Source organism: Garra rufa, chromosome 17, assembly GCF_049309525.1.
Source record: "Garra rufa chromosome 17, GarRuf1.0, whole genome shotgun sequence".
NCBI lineage: Eukaryota > Metazoa > Chordata > Actinopteri > Cypriniformes > Cyprinidae > Garra > Garra rufa.
This window is the reverse complement of record NC_133377.1, coordinates 35332040-35353223: the sequence shown is the minus strand read 5'-3', so window position 1 is coordinate 35353223 and position 21184 is coordinate 35332040. Positions and strand designations below refer to the sequence as shown.

Sequence of the window (21184 nt, the reverse complement as noted above, 5' to 3'; positions counted from 1 at the left end):
GACCTTAGTTCATCCTTGGAACACAAATTAAGATATTTTTGATGAAATCCAAGAGATTTGTGACTCTGCCAGCAACACAACTACTGTATGTTCAAGGCCCAGAAAGGTAGTAAGGATATTGTTGAAATAGTCCATATGACATCAGTGGTTCAACCATAATGGTATGAATCTACGAGAATATTTTTGTGTGCAAAGAAAACAAATAGTGACTTTATTCAACATTTTTTTTTTCTTCCATGTCAGTCTTCGACGCACGTTCATGACGGTACCACGTTGCGTTGTTACTCTCGTGAACACTGGTTGAAGCCTGACTCTGTGTTCCGAGGATGAACGAAGGACTTATGGGTTTGGAATGACATGAGTAATTAATAACAGAATTTAAATTTTTGGGTGAACTATTCCTTTAATATTTTAATATGTAATAAGTGAACACATAATATGCACGGAAATTTGTTCATTTTTATAAATGACTGGTGTTTCAGTTTTCTGCTGAGCTTTTTGTTGAGTTCTGCACACATGAGATCCTGCTAATGGAGTGCAAGCTGTAATGTTTATTCTACTTGCAGCCTTGTGGGGTTTTAGAAAATAAATTTTATTTAAACGCACTTTCCACACTCAACTAATTAATTTAATCTTTATTTATTTTTAGCTTCACAAAATACAGTTAAAGGCCTAGTTCATCCAAAAATGAAAATTACCCGATGAGTTACTCACCCTCGAGCCATCCTAGGTGTATGTGACTTTTTTTTCTTTCAGATGATTACAATCGGAGTTGTATTTAAAAATGTCCTGGCTTTTCCAAGCTAATGGCAGTGAATGGCTGTTGAGATTTTGAACCAAAATAAGGTGCTCCGGTAAGAATATGCTTGTCTCTTGAGAGCCAAGTTTTGCTTACAGGCGAAAAGGGACAGATTTCCTTTGTTTAGCAAAGGAAAATGGTCTCCTCTTGTATCGAAATCCTCTGACATTTTTCCTTACAAGTCCTCGTTTTGTACTAATTCGTTACTGGGGTTTTGTTTTACTCTCTTCTCTGCCGTTCCATGTTAATCATTTCTCACAAGAGCTTATGCTCATCTGCTGGAACACCACTCTCTCGTGAACACAAGTATGACAGTTAGCGGAAACGAACTATATAAAATATAGTTAGTTATTTTTCTTACACAACCCAATCGCTTCACTTCAGAAGGCCTTTATTAACCTCCCGGAGATGCGTGGAGTCACCTAGGATGGCTTAATGCTGCGTTCACACCAAGCGCGAATATGCGTCTGGCGCGAGTGATTTCAATGTTAAGTCAATGATAAGACGCGTCTACGCGCGTCTGGAGTTTTTGCGGCGCGAATTGGCGTTTAGCGCGGCGCGGTAGACGCAAATTCGCCTCATTCGCGCGTCTAGTTTGCGCGAATGGCGCGAATTGAGCGTCTGGCGCGTTACGTGCGATACGCGCGAATTGTTCTTTTTGTGCATCACGCGTTTGACGCGAATTCGCGTCTGCCGCCCGAGTTGAAAAATCTGAACTTCTGCGTCAATTCGCGCCGCGTTAACCAATCAGGAGCCTGCTTGATGCTGTGGCGGCAGACCCGCCCGGAGTCACTCATTCAAATATGAAACATGAATACCAAATGCCTAGTGCGGTTCTAATGCACAACAAAGCTAGTGTTTTATCACATATATGACACACATTCATTTTGTATTGAATGCTATTTATTCCATATCTAAATCTTAATTATATGAAACATTATTATAGTGTAGTGTGTCTACACTATAATAACAGAACAATCATAACTATAATAGTGTGTATACTTTAGTGTGTCTGGACAGTGTTGTGTGAGGAAAATAAAGAAATCACAGGACAGGTTAAATACTTTTGGAGGCTGGCTCCATTTATCATCAAAACAAAAATAAATAACAGATTTTACAGTAATAACCTGAACAAAAAAATGGCACAGACCTATAGAATTATTATACATCAAAAGAGGAATGACATAAACGAGTAGTTCACTTTTAAAATGAAAATTCTGTCATCATATACTGCTCCAACGCACAGAGGGAAGTTCCACCGCTCCTGAAATCCCCTCGCTCCGATGCGGGACAGCAGGTCATCGAACTGGGCGCGGGACAGGCGGAAGTACCGCTGAAAGCGGCCGTCATCCAGGCGCAGCTCCTGGAGCAAGTGATGAAACTCGCCGAACTGTGTTCGCCTCCGAAGGGTCTGGTGGACCCAAATACGGCGACGATGATCCCTACGCCGCTGTTCTGCTCTCCAGAGCAAATACAGAGCGGTGACTCTCTCGATAAATGACCGATCAACAACAGAATCTTGTAAAAAGATGGCCGCCAACAGGGTTTGAAACTTTCGCCTCTGACGCGCGTAAATTTCGCTTCAAACTTTTGTTTTTACGCGCGTCGATTTCGCTCTTGACGCGCGAATGAACACAAAGTGGTCACGCGAATAACTAGACGCGGCAGGCGCGAATTTAGACGCATATTCGCGTTTGGTGTGAACGCAGCATTAGAGTGAGTAAAAAATGTGGTAATTAATTTTTTTTTTGGTGAGCTATCCCTTTAAATGTGCCTTTTAAACACTTTTTGCATAATCTGAGAAAATTACTGCTTGATTGGGAAATATGCACAATAGAAATTGTAAGTTTTATAGTTAAAACCTTAAAGAATTAGTTCACTTCCAGAAAAATTTTACAGACAATGTACTCACCCCCTTGCCATCCAAGATGTTCATGTCTTTCTTTCTTCAGTAATAAAGAAATAGTTTTTTGAGGAAAACATTTGTTCTCCATATAGTGGACTTCTATGGTGCCCCCGAGTTTGAACTTCCAAAATGCAGTTTCAATGCAGCTTCAAAGGACTGCTAAACGATCCCAGCCGAGGAAGAAGGGTCTTATAGCGAAACCATTGGTTATTTTCTTTTTAACCACAAATGTTTGTCTTAGCTCTGTGTGAACTCTATTATTCTGTGCACTCCGTTTCATGACAGTTAGGGAATGGCGAAAACTCCCATCTTACTGTTTTACCTTTTTTGTAAAGGGCGTTTGACTTTCTTTGCGCGTTCACTTTGCAAACACTTGGTCGGTGCTTCTGCAGCGATGTAGGGTGATTTTGAAGGAGAAGAAAATGAGATGGTTGTTCGACATACCTCAACTCTATTGCACAGAGTATGAATGCGCATTACAGAGCTAGACAAGACGAGCATTTAAGGTTAAAAAGTATATAAATTGTGAATCTTTTTTAAATAAGACTAATAAGACAATTCTTTCTCAGCTGGGATCATTTAGAGCCCTTTAAAGCTGCATTTAAACTGCATTTTAGAAGTTTAAACTCATGGACACCATAGAGGTCCACTATATGGAGAACATCTCTAAAATGTTTTCCTCAAAAAACATAATTTCTTTACGACTGAAGAAAGAAAAACAAACATCTTGGATGACGAGGGGGTGAGTAAATTGTCTGTAAATTTTTGTTCTAGAAGTGAACTTCTCCTTTAATATGGAATGTAATGGAACCCAAACTCTGTGAATATCACACAGCATCATTTCTTTTTAATGTTTAGTGCAGATCATCCAAACATAAATTCCCCAAATGCAAATGTAGCTCATTTTATTTATGTCCAAGTATCAGACTCAAATCTGCTGTGCTATAAACTCGCAGATGATCACATATGGCATCAGCTGGCACAGTGCTCACAGTAGATCCCCACATAAGTATGGTCATAAAAATGACATTTATAACCCATTCACAAAACATCTCCACCGCTTAATGGCGTTTTCGTGTCACCAGGATACTTAGACTCACAGGCCGAGACTGACTTCCCAGTAGAGTGGTCTGAAGAGGTGTATCCAAGCACACACTGACCTGCATGGCAGCGGCAGTGAGAGCCAAGAGCCACTCCCCTGTGTGTGGGGCGGGCAAGCAGACTAACAAGCGCCCTCTCTCTCTCTCTCTCTCTCGCTCCGCGGCTGGTGCTAACGGACGAACAAACGCAAAGGGGTGGGGGGGAAACAGACCGTGCGGAGCGCAGAGGAGATGAGAAGAGAGAGGAGGACCATGACTAGCGTAACCCGCGCTCTCCCTCGTTTACTTTCAGACACCGGGCAGAAAAAGAGTGTACTGGAGAGGAAAGATGTGCGGAGGATATCCTTCCAGAGGCCAAAAGGCACCATGGAGTATGTGGTGAGTAGTAGATGTTGTTGTCCTTCTCATCCAGGTGGCTCTGTTTACATAATGCACCGGCGTGTGTTTGTGTGCTTGGCTAGGGATGAATGTGTGTACACACAGCCGCATGTATGTAATTATGTTTGGGATGGAAATGTGAGCGGTTTGATTCATTCATGCCGCATGGCTGTTATTATGTGCTGCCGGAGTGAGTTTAATTGCTGTTGTTGCTGGTAGTTTACCTGCTGTCTGTTTGCTGTGAGGCAAGGTGTTGTGAAAGGTAAATGTGTGGTAAAATGACTTGGGGACATGTTGATGTTTGATGTTTGTCCTGGCTTTATTGGAGGAAGAGGGAGAGAAAGAGAAAGCGGGAGAGAGCAGTTCCATATGCTCTTGAGATGACCTCAAATCAGGTGGTGACTTTCTCCATGGTAACAGTGGCATTGGCGGGGATGCTGGGAGAGGGAGACAGGGACGAGGTGGCAGCTGACTTGTGCTTCTGTCAGTAGGCTACCTTTTTAACCTTTAGCCGTGTGGAATAGATCTTTATTTAGAAAGTGTGTGTGTGTATGCAGAACATGTATTCTATTTGTGTTTTATTTTATATTATTTTTTTTTGTTTGTTTTTTGATTTTAATATATTTATTTAGTTTTTTTAATTTAAATGTAATATTTTTGTTCTATGTATTTTTTATTTATTTTATTATTTTTGTTGTTTTGTTTTTTATTTTACACTTTTTTGTTTTATGAAAATTTTATATTTTGTTCAGTTGTTGTTTTTGTATTTTTATTTTAACATATATATATATATATATATATATATATATATATATATATATATATATATATATATATATATATATATTTTTTTTTTTTTATTGTTTTGTTTGTTGTTTTTGGAATAGGTTTTCTTTTTGTCTCTTATTTTGTATTAATTTTATATTTTGTTCCCTTATTGTTTTGTGTTAATTAAAAAAAATTGTATAGATTATTGTTGTTTTTTGTTTTTTGTTTATTTAGCATATTTTTTGTTTTTCTTTTTATTTCAATTTTATATTTTGTTCTGTTTTATGTTATATTATTTGTTTTTTTTATTCATTTCATTTTATATAATTAAATTTTATATTCTATTTTATGTCAATTTTATTTTATGTTTTGGTCTTTTTTTGTTTGCTTGTTTTGCATTTTTATTTTATTTATTATTTGGTATTTTCTTTTTTTATTCTTTTGATACTTATTTTATACTTTTTATTTTTATTATTTTATGTTATAGATTTATTTTGTTCTTTTTTTATTTATTTAAATGTTATATTTTGTTCAGTTTTTTATTTTATTTTATGTAAAGTTTATTTTTTGTTTGTTTTTGTATTATGTTTTGTTCTTGGAATTTCTTTTCTTTTTTATTAATTTTATATTTTGTTATCTTTTTTATTTTATAGATTATTATTTTTTGTTGTTTTTTTATTTTATTTTTGTTTTACATTTTATTTAATTGTATTTTATTTTTACAGCGCTTTTTTGCAGTGATGTTTTTATTTTAATAGTATATTTTTATGTAATTATTGTTTATTTAAGTTTATTTTTTGTAAATGTAGTTTATTAATTTCTTTTCAATTATAGCATTGATCTGATTGAAATTGGATAATATCAGGTGTTTTAGTATTATTTAAATACTATTATAGTTTTATTATTTTTTATTTTTTTTTATTAGCTTTTATCAGTTGTAATATTTTACTAATTTTTTTATTAATAGTAAATAAATATTACTATTTCGGTTTGATTCATTTTTGTTTTGGCTTAATTTCAACTTAATTATTTCAGATAGTTGCCAGGCCAAAATTTCTATTTTTGTTTAAGTTTTTAATCTAATATTTGTATTTGATTTTATTTTAGAAAGAAAAATGGTTTTAGGTAATGTCCGGACCTTTTTTCAACTATTTATGTTATTATTATTATTATTATTATTATTATTATTATTATTATTATTATTTATTTTTTTTTTTTTTTTTTCAATTTTACTACATCATTATTGTCGGATTTAACATAAAGCATGTAAAACTAGATTTTATTTTTTTTCTGGAGAAGTTAAGTGTGTTTGCCAAGGTGTTTTCTATGTTAATTATTACCAGTCCAGGTCAAAAGAGTCCACCACAAATGTTCTATAATTTTTTCTATGAAATTATCTCAGGATGGGTCCAGTCTAGTGAGTCTGATTACTTGGGGAAAAAATAGCTCAAAATGATTGCCGTCATGCAGGATGAGGTACATACTCAATTTTAATACTTCACCTTATCGATTTTTGCTTTCTATATACTCCTTGGTCACAGAGAAAGTTTATTGAAACTATAATCAAGGCATTAAAAAGAATTTCCAGTCGTTTTTTTTTGTTGTTGTTTTTTGTAGGTATTGCTGTTGGTGTTTTGTAACCAAGCCCCCACCTTTCTCTTTCTTATTGTCAGTGTTGTGAAACCGTACACTTTCCCTCTGTAATTGCACACCCTAATATCCACACTAACCAATCATAGTGATTTGTGGCCCTGTGACCACAGAGATTGATGGCCTTAATCAATCAATGCTCTTAGAGCTACACAACAACTGCACTTCATTGCTAAGGTTGTGATGAGATCAATGTACCTCATATTAGTTTTCATTTCAGAACTGATATTGGATATTGGAAGTGCGGTTTGCACATGGATAGAAGATTTGATGAAAACTTTTAAGATATCCTGGAATATGGAAATGGAAAGAAGTCACTTTTGTTTACTAAGGCTGCATTTATTTGATGAAAAGTGCAGTAAAATTGTGAAATATTTTTGCAATTTTAAAGATTTTGTTTTCATTTTGAATATATTTTAAAATATAATGTATTCCTGTGACATTAAGCAGCATTTCAACAGCATTATTCCAGTTTTCAGTGTCACAATCTTTCAGAAATCATACCAATATGCCGATTTGATTCTCAGTTATCATCTATTGTTTGTTATAAAGTATGGTTTGGTTTGTTGTAATTTGATTTCTGAAAGATCATGTGACACTGAAATTATGAAAATTCAGCTTTGCATCACAAAAAATTATATTTTTAAAATATATTACAAGGGAAAGCTGTTATTTTAGATTTGCAATATTATTTCACAATATTACTACTTTTATAGTATTTTTGAACAAATAAATGCAGTCGTGGTGAGCATAAGAGTCTTTTGAAAGTATAAAAATGATAATTATTCCAAACTTACGCATGTTTGTGTGTGTTTATGTATTTATATAATACGCAAACATGCGAGACGATCAGTCTAAAGGCAATAAAGGGTCCCTCTGAAGAATAAATTTAATTTGATTCTCAGTTATCTATCATCTATTATTATAAATTATGATTTAGTTTGTTTTAATACCTTTTTTAGAATTCTTTGAATTAGAATGATTTCTGAAGTATCATGTGGCGCTGAAATGATGCTGAAAATTCAGCTTTGCATCACAGAAATAAATTCTATTTTAAAATATATCAACATGGAAAGCTGTTACTTTAGATTAAAATTAGTAATATTGTGAAATAATATTGCACAGTATTTTTGAACAAATAAATGCAGCCGTGGTGAGCATAAGAGTCTTTTGAAAGTATAAAAATATTGGTAATTATTCCAAACTTACATATGTTTGTGTGTGTACATGTATTTATATGATATGCAAACATGTGAGACGATCAGTAAAGGCAATGAAGGGACCCTCTGAAGAATAAATTGAATTCGATTCTCAGTTATCATCTATTATTATAAATTATGGTTTGGTTTGTTTTAATACCTTTTTTAAGACTCTTTGGATTAGAATGATTTCTGAAGGATCATGTGGCACTGAAATGATGCTGAAAATTCAGCTTTGCATCACAGAAATAAATTCTATTTTAAAATATATTACCAGGGAAAGCTGCTATTTTAGATTTGCAATATTATTTTACAATAGTACAAATTTTACAGTATTTTTGAACAAATAAATGCAGCTGTGGTGAGCATAAGTGTCTTTCGAAAGTATAAAAAATGGTAATTATACCAAACTTACGTATGTTTGTGTGTGTATATGTATTTATATAACATGCAAACATGTGAGACGATCAGTAAAGGCAGTGAAGGGTCCCTCTGAAGAATAAATTGAATGCAGACGGTGAGATGGCCCTCTATTATTTATGTCCGGCTGTTGGACTGTAAGCGATACCCAATGAGAATCAATGATTTGGATCAGGTGACAGAGTGATCTGGTGATCTGAGATCCTGCCACCCGGGGATTTATCAAAACGTACGCATGTCACATCCTGCAACTGCGACAAGCCACGAGAAGACGAGTTCCTCATTGTCGGCATTGCAGTAACCACATGTATGCGTCAAGCAATCTGAATGTGCTTAATTATAATTTGCATATCAAGATACTGACTCCATTCACTGAATGCAATTTTCATGCTTCACTTTCTATAGACGCTATGTTTCGTCAAATCATTGGTCCAACATCCTTCGTGCCATAAAGATGCTTTTGTGTGTTACTGGGTGAGGTTTTTTTTTTTTATAAAGCTTTTCAGACTCAGTGGCCATCATGCAGGCAGCTCAGTACATCCCTCTCTGAGCGCTTTATTATATGTTTAACTTGACATTTAGAGATTTCGAGATTCTTGAATGCTATTTGCAATAGACAATCATCTCCCTACGGCACTGAAGGACGGATATTGTATCTTGAAGGTTAGCACTCTGGCTTTAGATTGCTTCACAATCAAAATACTGTTTGAAAGATATTGACTTGACGCCTAGAGAGTTATAGATTATATAAAAACTGTTTAGTTTAGGTTTAAATGGGCAAAATCACACAAAAGGGGGATTTAAACTGTGTGGTAGTGTGGGCTTGGACTTAACAGTTTGATTTTGTGTCTTTTGTATATACATATGATTATATATTGTCATGCAACATTGGATGAATGTAGCAATAATGAAAATGAAATTGCACTGTATTTTCTTTTAATATTGCAAGTTTTCTAGATTTATTGTAGACCAAAGGGAACTCATTTTGTATGATGCATTTTGTTACAGTTGGACATCTGTAAAAGTATATTGGTTGGTTTTCATTTGTGCAGAGATTTGGGTATTAATTGTATTTAATAAATGTTTTATTTTATTTTATATAGTTTTTATGTATTATTTATAAAAAAGGTGATATTAATTTTATTTTGTTTTTATTTTATTTATTAAAAATTAAAGATTTTTTGTTTTATTTTATTCTATTTATGAAAAATGAAAGATTGATTTTTATTTTATTTATTAAAATTAAAGGTGATTTTATATTTCGTTTTATGTAATTTATAAATTAAAGATACTTTTTTTCGATTTGTTTAATTTAATTATATTTATTAAAAATTAAGGATTGTTTATTTTGTTTTGTTCGTTTTTTTTTTTATTAAAAATGAAAGATTTTATTTTATATTTTTATGAAAAAAATTAAAGAATTTTATTATTATTTATAAAAAATAAAGATGATTTTTGTTGTTTCATTTTATTTCATTTTTTATTTTGTTTTTATTTGACAGGTTGTTTAGCTGTTTTTTGTTTGTTTTTTTATTGTACAAAAAGTTAAAGGTGATTTTTTTTTAAATATATATTTTTATAAAAAATTAAAGATTTTATTTTGTTTCTTTTTAGTTTATTATTTAGTTATTTAGTTTATTAAATTTAGTTATTTTTATTTATTTTATTTTATTTAGTTATTTTATTTATGAAAAACTAAAGATGCTTTATTTTTTATATTTTATGAAAAATATTTTTGTTTTATTTCGTTTTTTATATTATTTAGTGAAAATTTAAGATTTATTGTTTTATATTTTATTTATAAAAAATTAAAGATGTTTTTATTATTATTATTATTATTATTGTTGTTGTTTTTTTTATCTTAAAATGTAAGATTATTTTATTTCATGAAAAGTAAAGATTTTTCTATTTTTATTTTATTTCATTTATTTTTTACAAATGTGTTTCTCTCACTAAAACATCAGAAGTGTAAAGATTGCTTTATCTTTGAATATTTATTTTTTCTTATCTCAAAATTGACAAATTTGCCAAAAAGAGTTGCATTTACGTTGTTTAAGCAATGTAAATCTGCAAAATGTGTCTCTCTGCAGCATTTTCCAGTGTTGTGTATGATTACATCATTTTAGATGATTCATTTAGTTACAGGTGGTCATCTCAAAAACGCATTGGTTGGTTTTCACCAGGGCCTTGTTTTGCTGTTCCAACACATTCAAATGCTTAGTCAGCCCTGTTATATTAAAGCTTGCGTCTTCATTTTAAAACTTTTTGTTTTAGCTAGCGAAACAATTCCTAACTTTTTCTTTTGTGTGCCTCAACTCTAGGTGGAGTCCCGGGACACTCTGAACAGCATTGCGCTGAAGTTTGACACGACTCCCAACGAGCTCGTCCAGCTCAACAAACTCTTCTCCCGCGCTGTGGTCCCTGGCAAGGTACTGTATGCTCTTTTCATTTCATTTCATTTTCATGTCCAGCTGAACTCTTTTCCAGTCAATTGCTTTTCCCAGAGTCTAGTGTAATAAAGGGTAAGGTGAAAAATGTGCCCTCTCTGAAATTTCAAATGCCTCCTTAAGTAGCAGATTCATCGTGGTGACTCTACAGTTTCACATTAATGAGCAGAGATATCGCAGTCCTCAGGGAAAAACCTGGGACCATTTAAAATTGAGAAATGGTCCTCTGGGAAAGAACTGTGGCTTTTGTAGAAAAAGTAAATTCAGTAAATGGCTCCGTTGCTGAGTTGTGTTGGAGATCAAACACTTTACATGCCTTGATTTATGCTTTTTAATATATTTTTTGAATGTGTCAGTGTGTGTTAGATTCAGATGTGTTTTACTGCTACAACATTTGCTTGTTAAAAGGTGTGAGAAAAGCAGATAATTATAACAAAGCATGAGCCAAGCAGGCCAAAATAGGTGATTATAAAATGCAAGCCAGTCTTTGGCATAAACATCTTGATGAGCCATTACAAATATATTAAACTGTTACCTTTGATAGCAGCAATATTTTCTCGTAGGTTGGCGTTTTTCCTTGCATTTTGTCACAATTAGAACTTTCAGAATCAAATTGTGTTTTCTGCTCAAATTAGGATCTAAGTTTCTGTTCTACTTGGCCTTTCCTTCTTTATCATTCCATATTTATTTTATTTAATTTCATTTTATTTTAGAAAAACTACAGGTCTGTTTGTTAAAACAAATTTTAACTTTTAAAATGCAACTGGGAGTCACAGAAATAATTCTAAGCATTGTATATTAGGGCTGGGTTTTGACCCAGATTTCGCAGTCCGATTAGATTCTGATTCACAAGCTTTCGATTTGGTTTTTTATATAATATTTTTATATTAATATTTATATAATATTTTTTTTATAATATTGAAGGTTAAAATTAACTGTTTTTGTACGACACTTAAATTACACTTGATGTTTTTATAATAATAAAGTTACAATTACATAATAATATTTCTGATCCAATTCGTTTTTTTAAATATAAACATTAAAATAGTGGCTGTCATAAAAACTTTATTCAAAACTTTACTTTCATTAAAATATAATTAAAAAAATAACAGTAAAAAACGATTATATATGTTATATGCTACATTTAGCCAGAGTTAATCTTTCTAGCTGACTAATGAGTTAATGGTCACTGAATATGATTTGTCTGAGATACAGTGCCTTGCAAAAGTATTCATACTCATTTTTTGGGACATTTTTATGTTGCTGCCTTATGTTAAGCCGCTTTAAATTACTCTTTTCCCACATCAATCTACACTCGAAAAAGCAGGTGTTTAACATCTTTGCAAATTCATAAAAAAATTAAATTGCATAAGTATTCATATATCACTTGTCGATGTTACTACAGTTCGAGAAAAGTGAACCTGTGGCAAATTCAATTGAATGAGTATAATATGTCTTAATAAAAGATCTAACAGCTGAAAATGGATATCAGAGCAAAAACCAAGCACTGAGGTAAAAAAAAAATTCCTGTAGAGCTCTTAAACAGGATTGCATCAAGCCACAGATCTGGGGAAGAGTTCAGAAAAAATTCTGCTGCATTAAAGGTTCAAAGAAGCATGCACAGTAGTCTCTGTTACCCTTAATAGAAGGTGTTTGAAACAACCTAGACAAAAGAAGCTTACAGAGGGACAAACATCACTGCAACACTCCACCAATCTGTGTTTTTATAACAGTGTGCCAAGAAGACTCAATCCTCTCCTCAGTGAAGACACATTTGCAAAAAAAGCACCTAAAGGACCCTCCGACTGGGAGAAACAAGATTCTCTGGTCTGATGAACCTTAATTCCAAGCTTCAAGTTTGAAGGAAACCAGGCACTGCTCATCACCTGCAGAGTACCATTTAAAAAGTAAAGTGTGCTGGTAGCAGCCTCATGCTGTGGGGCTGTTTTTCAGTGGTAGGGACTAAGGGACTCGTCAGAGTAGGAGATAAGCTCAATGCACCAAAATATTGAGAGTCTTAATGAACCCACTCCAGAGCATTCAGAACCTCAGACTGGGCAGAAGGTTCACCTTCCAACAGGACAATGACCCTGAGCACACGGCAAGAGTGGCTTATAGACAACTCTGTGAATGTCCTTAAGTGGCCCAGCCACAGCCTGGACTTGAACCCAATCTCTGCCCTCATCCAACCTGACAGAGCTTGAGAGGTAAAGAGGTGAGGCGTAGAATGGCAGATAACTGACAAATGCTGATGAGCAAAGCTTGCACTTAATACCCAAAAAGACTCAAAGCTGTAAAGGTGCTTCAGCTGAGTATGCAATGTACTTATGCAATGTACTGATTTCAGTTTTTTTATTTTTAATAAATTTACAATTTTTATAATTTAAATGTGACTTTAAGTAACATTAATTGCAAGCTGTTATATTGACGTCTTTGCACAGGTAAAACACAGTGATTACATTAGACAGGATATGGATTTCTGTAACTTGTACTCTTTCTTTTAATATGCCTTCGGATGTTTATTTATGTTTAGTCCAGAGGCGGACACTAGTGAAGTGTTTTTATTTGAAAGCATCTGTAGTTTATCAGAGTGTTTTTCTTTGGAAGGTAGTGAAGTAAGATTTTCAAAGATTTACACTACACTGTAAAAAAACAACAACAACAAAAAAACACAATTTGTTGAGTCAACTTAAAATAATTTGTTACCCTGCTGCCTTAGGTTCAGTCAACTTAAGTTCAGTCAACTCAAACAAGTTTAGTCAACTTGAAATGTGAAGTTGTACTAAGTGACAACTTAGAAAGTTGACTAAACAAAAAAAATGTAGTTTGATAAACTTAAAAGCTAGGTTTGTTACCCCACATTTCAAGTTGACAAATAAACTGACTAAAACTTGAGTTAACTGAACTTAAAATTTTAAGGCAGCCGGATAACAGATTATTTTAAGTTGACTTAAATTGTTCAGAAATAAAAGTTGTTTGTTTTTACGTTTAATACTTAATAACATTAAAATAAAATAAAACTTCCTTTACTTAAGTAAATCTTTGAATTACTTTTATATGAGTAAAAGTAAGAAAGTAATAGATTTCTGATGTAATTAACTATTAAACAGTGCCAAAAGAGCATTGTTTTACTACTGTAATAAAATAGACAGAATTTGAAATCAGAGAATTTGTTTCATATCAGGATGGGAGGTGCGCTACAAAGTTCATTAGTTGAATCGATTCTTGAGATTCAAGAATCTGCATAGTTTTGTAAAAATGAGAATTGATTAAAATTGAGAAATTAATATTTGGTTTTACCCAGCCCTATTGTGTATATAGTTATGTTATGTATAACTTCTGTTTTATACAAATGTATAATGTATATGGTTTTTAAAGCTGTCTGCTTGTGTTTTCATTCACTGGGTTCATTAGACCTTTAGTTTACTTGGCAAAATGGCATTTGCTGTGTGCATTTAAGATAATATACATATATAAATTCTGTGTGTGTCTTGCTTTTTAGGTGCTTTATGTCCCTGATCCGGAATACATCTCCAGTGCAGACAGCTCTCCCTCCCTCAGTCCCATCAGCCCCCTCTCCCCCACCTCTTCAGAGGCTGATCTGGAGAAGGCCACCACAGTAAGTGCCATCTCAATCTTGATCCAAAGCTTTCAGGGGGATTGTAGCAAGAGGACAGGCTTACACTTGTCCTTTATCATTGTTTTTAAATGAAAATATGGATTTTGGATGCCAAGGTCTGATCATTTTCAGGTATTGCTCAAATCCAAATGCATTTACCCATTGTTCTTATTTATCTTTCCATTTGAATATGAAAAAAGTCCCATTGTGCTGTATAAGCATATTTTTCTATGATTTGGAACGGGGTTGGGTAAATTCAGTTATCCATGTAATAAGTTGGGCCGTTGAGTATAATATGAAGACTTACTCAGCTCAAAAACCAGCAAGTTATTAAGTGAAACGGCTTGGAACGCGATTTCACACTAATTTAATCCAAGTCTTAAGTTATGCTGTAGACCATGTAAAGTACGATAGAAATGCTGTAGCCTATTACTTTGTGTAGCTTGCATTTTTACATTGATTCAATTATTTTCAATTGATTTTGACCAGCTTTTTAATTTGTAGTTGGTGAGCTGAGCCTGTCCAATTAAATTGGACAAGAGATCCAAATCAGTGTCCGAACTTCTTTACATGCTTGAAGACATTTTAAAGACCTGCTTTGATCGATATATATATATATATATATATGTATATATGTATATGTATGTATATGTGTATATATATATATATATATATATATATATATATGTATATATTCATTTAAATTGAACTTGAGTTGATTAGAAGAGATCCTGCTTTTTTGTCTTGTCTTTTTTATTTTGTTTTGTCTTTTGCCTCTATTTTTCGCTTTTTCTTCTACTTAAAGTTTTTTTAGTCATTTTGTTTATTTTGCTTTTTTTTTTGTTTTATGTCTTGTTTTATTTTTTGTTTTGTATTGGTTTTTCTCTCATGTTGTTTTATTTTCCCTTATTTTTCTTGTCTTTTAAATTTTGTTATTTGTATTTTGTGTTTTTGTTTTATTTGGCCTTTTTAATTTTTGTCTTGTATTTTAATGTCTTTTTGTTTTATTTGGCCTTTATTTATTGGCCTTTTCTTGTCTTGTTTTGTTTTATTTTATTTTTTTTATTTTTTTTGGTTGTGTGTGTGTGTGTGTGTGTGTGTGTGTGTGTGTGTGTGTGTGTGTGTGTGTGTGTGTGGTTTTTGGCATTGTTTTTTATTTTACCTACTTTTTTGGTCTTGTTTTATTTTGTCTTGTATTTTATTTTAATTTTTTTGTATTGTTTTTTTCTCCTGTTTTATTTTGCCTAACTTTTTGCTTTTTCTTGTGTTGTAGTTTTTTTTATTTTGCCTAATGTTTTGTCTTGTCTTGTTTCATTTTGTCTTGTTTTATTTTTTGTTTTGTATTGACATTGTTTTATTTTGCCTTATTTTTAGCTTTTTCTTGTTTTTTTATTTTTGTTTAATTTTGCTTAAATTTTTGTTTTGGCTTGTTTTATTTTGTCTTTTGTCTCATTTTTTTGTATGGCTTTTCTGTCTAATTTTGTTTTATTTTGTCTTATTTTTAGCTTTTTCTTGTCTTTTCTTGTTCTTTCTTGTTTTTTGTCTTAGTTTTATTTTGCTTTATTTTTTTAGTTTTGTCTTGTTTTATTTTGTCTTGTCTCATTTTGTTTTATTTTGTCTTTTTTTGTCTTATCATTTTTTGTATTTGTTTTTTTTTCTTATTTTGCCTTATTTAAGCTTGTTTTATTTTTGTCTTTTTGATTTATTTTGCAAAATTTGTTTTTGTTTTGTCTTGTCTCATTTTGTTTTGTATTTTTTTTTGTCTCATTTAGTTTTATTTTGCCTTTTGTCTTTTTTGTTTTATTTCTGTGGTTTTGTTTTATTTTACCTAATGTTTTGTTTTGTCTAGGTTTTTTTAGTCTCATTCCACTTTATTTTGCCTTTTTTCCTGTTTTTTTTGTTGTTGATTTGTTTTATTTTTATTTATTTTTTGTTGTCTTTGTTTTATTTTGCCCATTTTTTTTGTCTTGTCTCTTATTTTTGTCTCATTTTGTTTTATTTTGTGTTACTTTACTTATAATGATTTTTTTTCTTTTCTTTGTAAAATATAAATTAACTTAAATATAAATGAAATAAATTTAAAAGTAATAATTTCAGTTATTGACTTGAATAATGCTAATTATAAATTTGTGTATATTTGAAGCTCTAGCCTTTTGGATCAACTGTTTCTTTAGTCTCAAAATGTTTTGCGTCCACAAGGGGGTGGCGATGAATTTCCCTTTTGGGTACAGTTGTTATTCCTTTATGAAGGCAGAGATTGAAGTAATTGTTGTATTCAGACAGATTGCATTCCTCTCGGCTGTGTTTGTCCCTAGTTGGTGATATTGGATGACAAATAAGAAGGAAGATATCTTTGAGAGATCACCATGGCTACTTTTGAGCTCAGTTTGTCCTTGTGTATTTTAAGGGTCTTATTTGTGTCCTGGACTGCCGTTTTAAGGTTGCCAAATGGATTGTGTCACCTCTGTTGGATTAGTGTGTGTCCCTGTGTGTAGCTCCGGCTCCATATGGTCATGGATTTACTGGTCATGCTGCCTATTGCCAGAGATTCGGGGTACACGCTTGCATTTCCTAATGAGTCATCAATGGATAAAGCATGCACTTGCTCACCTTGTACATGCTTGTACTAAGTTCAGACAAATTCAGCTATCAGCATGCATCTCACGAATAAGAATGCACACGCATATTCCTGTAATTTTAATGGCCTGGAGTATTGACTACAGTACCATCACATTACATGAAAACAGGCACTGTCACATGAACATTCATGCAATATTCATGTTTCTCTTATGCATTTCAGCATACTGTTTATACACACACAGAGGAGTGCATCTAAACCGTGCAGTCAGTCACAGCAGCCATACATTTATATAGTGGTCTACAGACTGTAGACATGTAATATTAATGTGCTGGGAAAACATGCTATGTAGTTAAGCAAAGCGTGGGTTCAACATTTTGCTACATTTATGTTTGCCTTAATATTACACTACTGTTCAAAAGTCTGGGATAATGTTTTTGAACAAAGTCTCTTGTGCTCATCAAGTTTGCAGTTTTATTAAATAAAATTGTGTAATATTACTATAGTTTAAATTTAAAACCGTTTTCTATTTTAATATATTTTACAATGTAATTTATTTCGATTTCTATTTGTTTCTGATGAATTTCACTATCATTACACCAGTCTTCAGTGTCACATGATCCTTCAGAAATCATTCTAATATGATTGATTGACTGATTTATTTATTTATTTATTATTATTATTATTATTATTATTATTATTTGGTTGTATTATTATATACTGGTTGTATAGTTATTGGTATAAAATGAAATGAAATGAAATAAAATGACATAATGGAAAAAAAATAACATGATTAAATTTGAAATACCATTAAATAAAATTAAATAATGAAATTAAATTAAATAAATTGAAATACCATTAAATAAAACCCAATGAAATTAAATAAAAAAAATAACTTAAATGAAATAATAAAATAAAATAAAACAACATAAAATATATTATAACACCATGTAATGAAATAAAAAATAAAAACATAAATGAAATAAAATAACTTGAAATTAAATAAAATTAAAAAATGAAATAAAATAAAAGAAAAGAATGAAATTAAATGAAATGAAATAAAAATTAAGTGAAAAATAACATAATTGTAACAGAGGGAGACTGAGGTGGATCCAAATGTGAGCTTTATTAATAAACGTGGTCAAACAGGCAGAGTTAAACACCGGCAAACAGGAACAAACAAAATAATCCAAAGCGTAATCCGAAAAACAGGCAAGATGGTCAGGGGCAGGCGGCAAGGTTCAAAAACACAAAAACAATCCAAGATCAAAGACACGAAGGCTAAAGCTAAACAAAAATCAGCAAACACAGAGGGGAAGGAGTGGCATTTTATAACAAACACTAGGGGTCACATGACAGAAACAACCAATGGGAGACAGACACATGGAATAGGGGAACCAATGAAAACATGACACAGACAAGGGTGAAGCTTGGTGGGTTGAGACAACACATAACATAAAGAGTCCATACTGGAGTGCCTTCTAGTGGGGTTACCGGGCACTCCGTAACAATAATATAAAATCAAATTTCAAAATAAATAAAATAAAATAACATGAGATTAAATTAAATTAAATAATGAATTGAAATAAAATTAAATAATGTGATAAAATGAAATAAAATAAAATAAATGAAATGAAATTAAATAAAATAATGAATTGAAATAAAATTAAATAATGTGATAAAATGAAATAAAATAAAATAAATGAAATTAAATTAAATAATGAAATAAAAATTAAATGAAAAATAACAATATAAAATAAAATTTCAAAATAAATAAAATAAAATAACATGAGATTAAATAAAATAAAATAATGAATTGAAATAAAATTAAATAATGTGATTAAATAAAATATAAATATAAATAATATAACATTTATTTAAAATAATGCTTTTTTTTGTCACCCTCATGTCATTCCTAAACTCTCTGACTTTGTGTTTTCTGTAAAACACAATGTTTTGCAGAATTTCAAAACTGCTTTTTTCCATATAATAAAGATAAATGTGACCGCCTGCTCTGAAAACTCATGTTTTAAAAATGAAATTAAATGAAATGCTATAATGAAATAAAATTAAATAAAATATCAAGATTAAATAAAATGCTATAATAAAATAAAATTGAGATGAAATAAAGTAAAATAAAAATAAAATAAAATGCCATTAAATTAAATTAAATTAAATTAAAAAATGAAATGAAATAAAATAAAATAACACAAAATTAAATAAAATTAAATAATATAAAATAATATGAAAATAAAATACTGAAATTAAATACAATTAAATCAAATAATGAGATAAAATAAAACGATAAAATTAAATACAAAATTACATAAAATAAAATGAAATTAAATACGATTAAATAAATAACACAAGATAAGATAACATGAAATTAAAAATAACATGAAATTAAATGAAATCAAATAAAAAATGTTGCTCCCAAATGTTTAAATAGAAATTTAAATTTATTTGAAATTATGCTAATTTTTGTCACCCTCATGTCATTCCTAAACTAAATGACTTTGTGTTTTCTGTAAAACACAATGTTTTGCAGAATTTCCAAACTGCTCTTTTCCAAATAATGAATATAAATGTGACCGTCTGCTCTCAAATCTTATGTTTTGCACATTTGTTCTTGCCAGCCTGACAGTCCTCATTTACACTAAGCTTCTAAGGATATCTTTCATGTTCCATACAAGGAAAAAGTTATATAGGTTAGAAATGACATGAGAGATAATAAACCATTATTTAAATCTTGCTACTCATGGCCCAGCAGTTGCCGTTTACATATGAGCATCTTTTCAGTTAGTAGACTGCTTGTATATATACCTAATTCTTGGCATCTCTTGCTTGATCACTCCAGTAAACAACCTGGTTGTCTTTGATTTGTATTAAGTGAGCATGTGATGTTTGTTTGTCAAGTATAAGGTGTCTCAGTGTGTTCGTGTTTCACAGAGATTTTTGTGTAAGAAGTTAAATGCATCAGGCGAGGATTCGACCATGTGTTCAATATCTGAAAATGTGATTTAAACTCACATCCAGCAGTTTCAGCTTGTTCACATCTCAGCTCAGGATTCTGCTGCAATGCGTGCAACATTTTGTAAAGCTGAAAGTAACTTTTTACAATCATTAGATTTGTATTGGTGTGTCAGCAACGAGTTTCAGTGAGCAGTGACTTTCCTTTTTCTTGTCCTATAATGAGCTCTCACACACACAAAGATGCTGACAGTCACTCAACCTGTGCTGCATCATGTTAGGAAACCTTCCTCGGTCTCCTTGGTTTCCGCCTGTCAGCTTTCTTACAGCAGAAAGCCCTCGAGGGATCTACCTTATGCCTTAATGGGTTGTTATTTCCAAGCCTCCTTGTTATGATGACTGTGTGTGCTTGTGTGTGTGTGTGTGTGTGTGTGTGGGTGTGAGTGTTCATAAGCTCAAGGCTGGGCCTTATTCAGTGTGATGTGGCGAGGGCTACCACTGATTGAGCTGTTTCTCACTCAAACTTCATCCCAACAGGATTCAGATGATGTCCATCGGAGACACAGCACCCCCGGAGCGGGCCATGGGCCCCCTCGGCCAGCCAGAGTGGTGTCATCCACCTCCGAGGAGGAAGAGGCACTTACGGAAAAGTTTCTTAAAATGAACTGCAAATACATCACGGATGGCAAGGTAAGGTTTAGGCGAGATATATATTAAAAAAAATCTGTTAGGTGCACAGATTTTTACTGGTCTGGAAGTCATTTTTCCTATTGACTGGGATGTTGTGATGAGTTTTCGTGACACAACTTGTAAACTTGTGAAATATATTTAGTAGAATGTTCCCCAAAAATTGTAGTTAGTCTGCTGTTGTTAACTATTAAACTATTCTTTTATACTATTTATTAACATTAAGTAGTTTCTATTTGATTTCAGTTTTGAGTTTAATTTTTAATTTAGTAGTTTTATGTGCTTGACATTTAAAAAAAAATAATTATGCATTTTTGAATATTTAATATTCGATTTTTAACTTTAATTTGATTTCAGAATTAGTTTTTGTAATTTTAGTACTTAGTTTTTTAATTTAATATATATTGTTTTTTAATTTGTACATTTTTAATATACCTTTTGACTTTTTCTTTTGAAATTTTGTTACACTGGTAATAATAAAAATGTTTTAAAATATATTTCAATAGAAAAACTAAATTCTGAGGGTGCATAGAAATCATATTAAGAAAATCCCCTTGCGCAAGTTGTGCAAATGAAGTTCTTAGCAATGCATATTACCAATCAAAAATTAAGTTATGATATATTTATGGTACAATTTTTTATTTATTTTTTTCTGAAAAAATC

The 21184-nt window shown here is 31.7% G+C and overlaps 1 protein-coding gene across 2 annotated transcripts in view; it reads left to right on the top strand.

Annotated features, from left to right (window-relative positions):
- oxr1b (oxidation resistance 1b) overlaps positions 1-21184 on the top strand; it is a 78751-nt gene that overhangs the window by 33228 nt on the left and 24339 nt on the right. For both annotated transcript variants that reach the window (XM_073821400.1, XM_073821399.1), the window contains exons 4-7: positions 4098-4183; positions 10542-10649; positions 14170-14286; positions 20372-20524. In XM_073821400.1, the coding sequence (XP_073677501.1) occupies positions 4098-4183; positions 10542-10649; positions 14170-14286; positions 20372-20524 (464 nt within the window). The remainder of the gene's footprint in view (positions 1-4097; positions 4184-10541; positions 10650-14169; positions 14287-20371; positions 20525-21184) is intronic.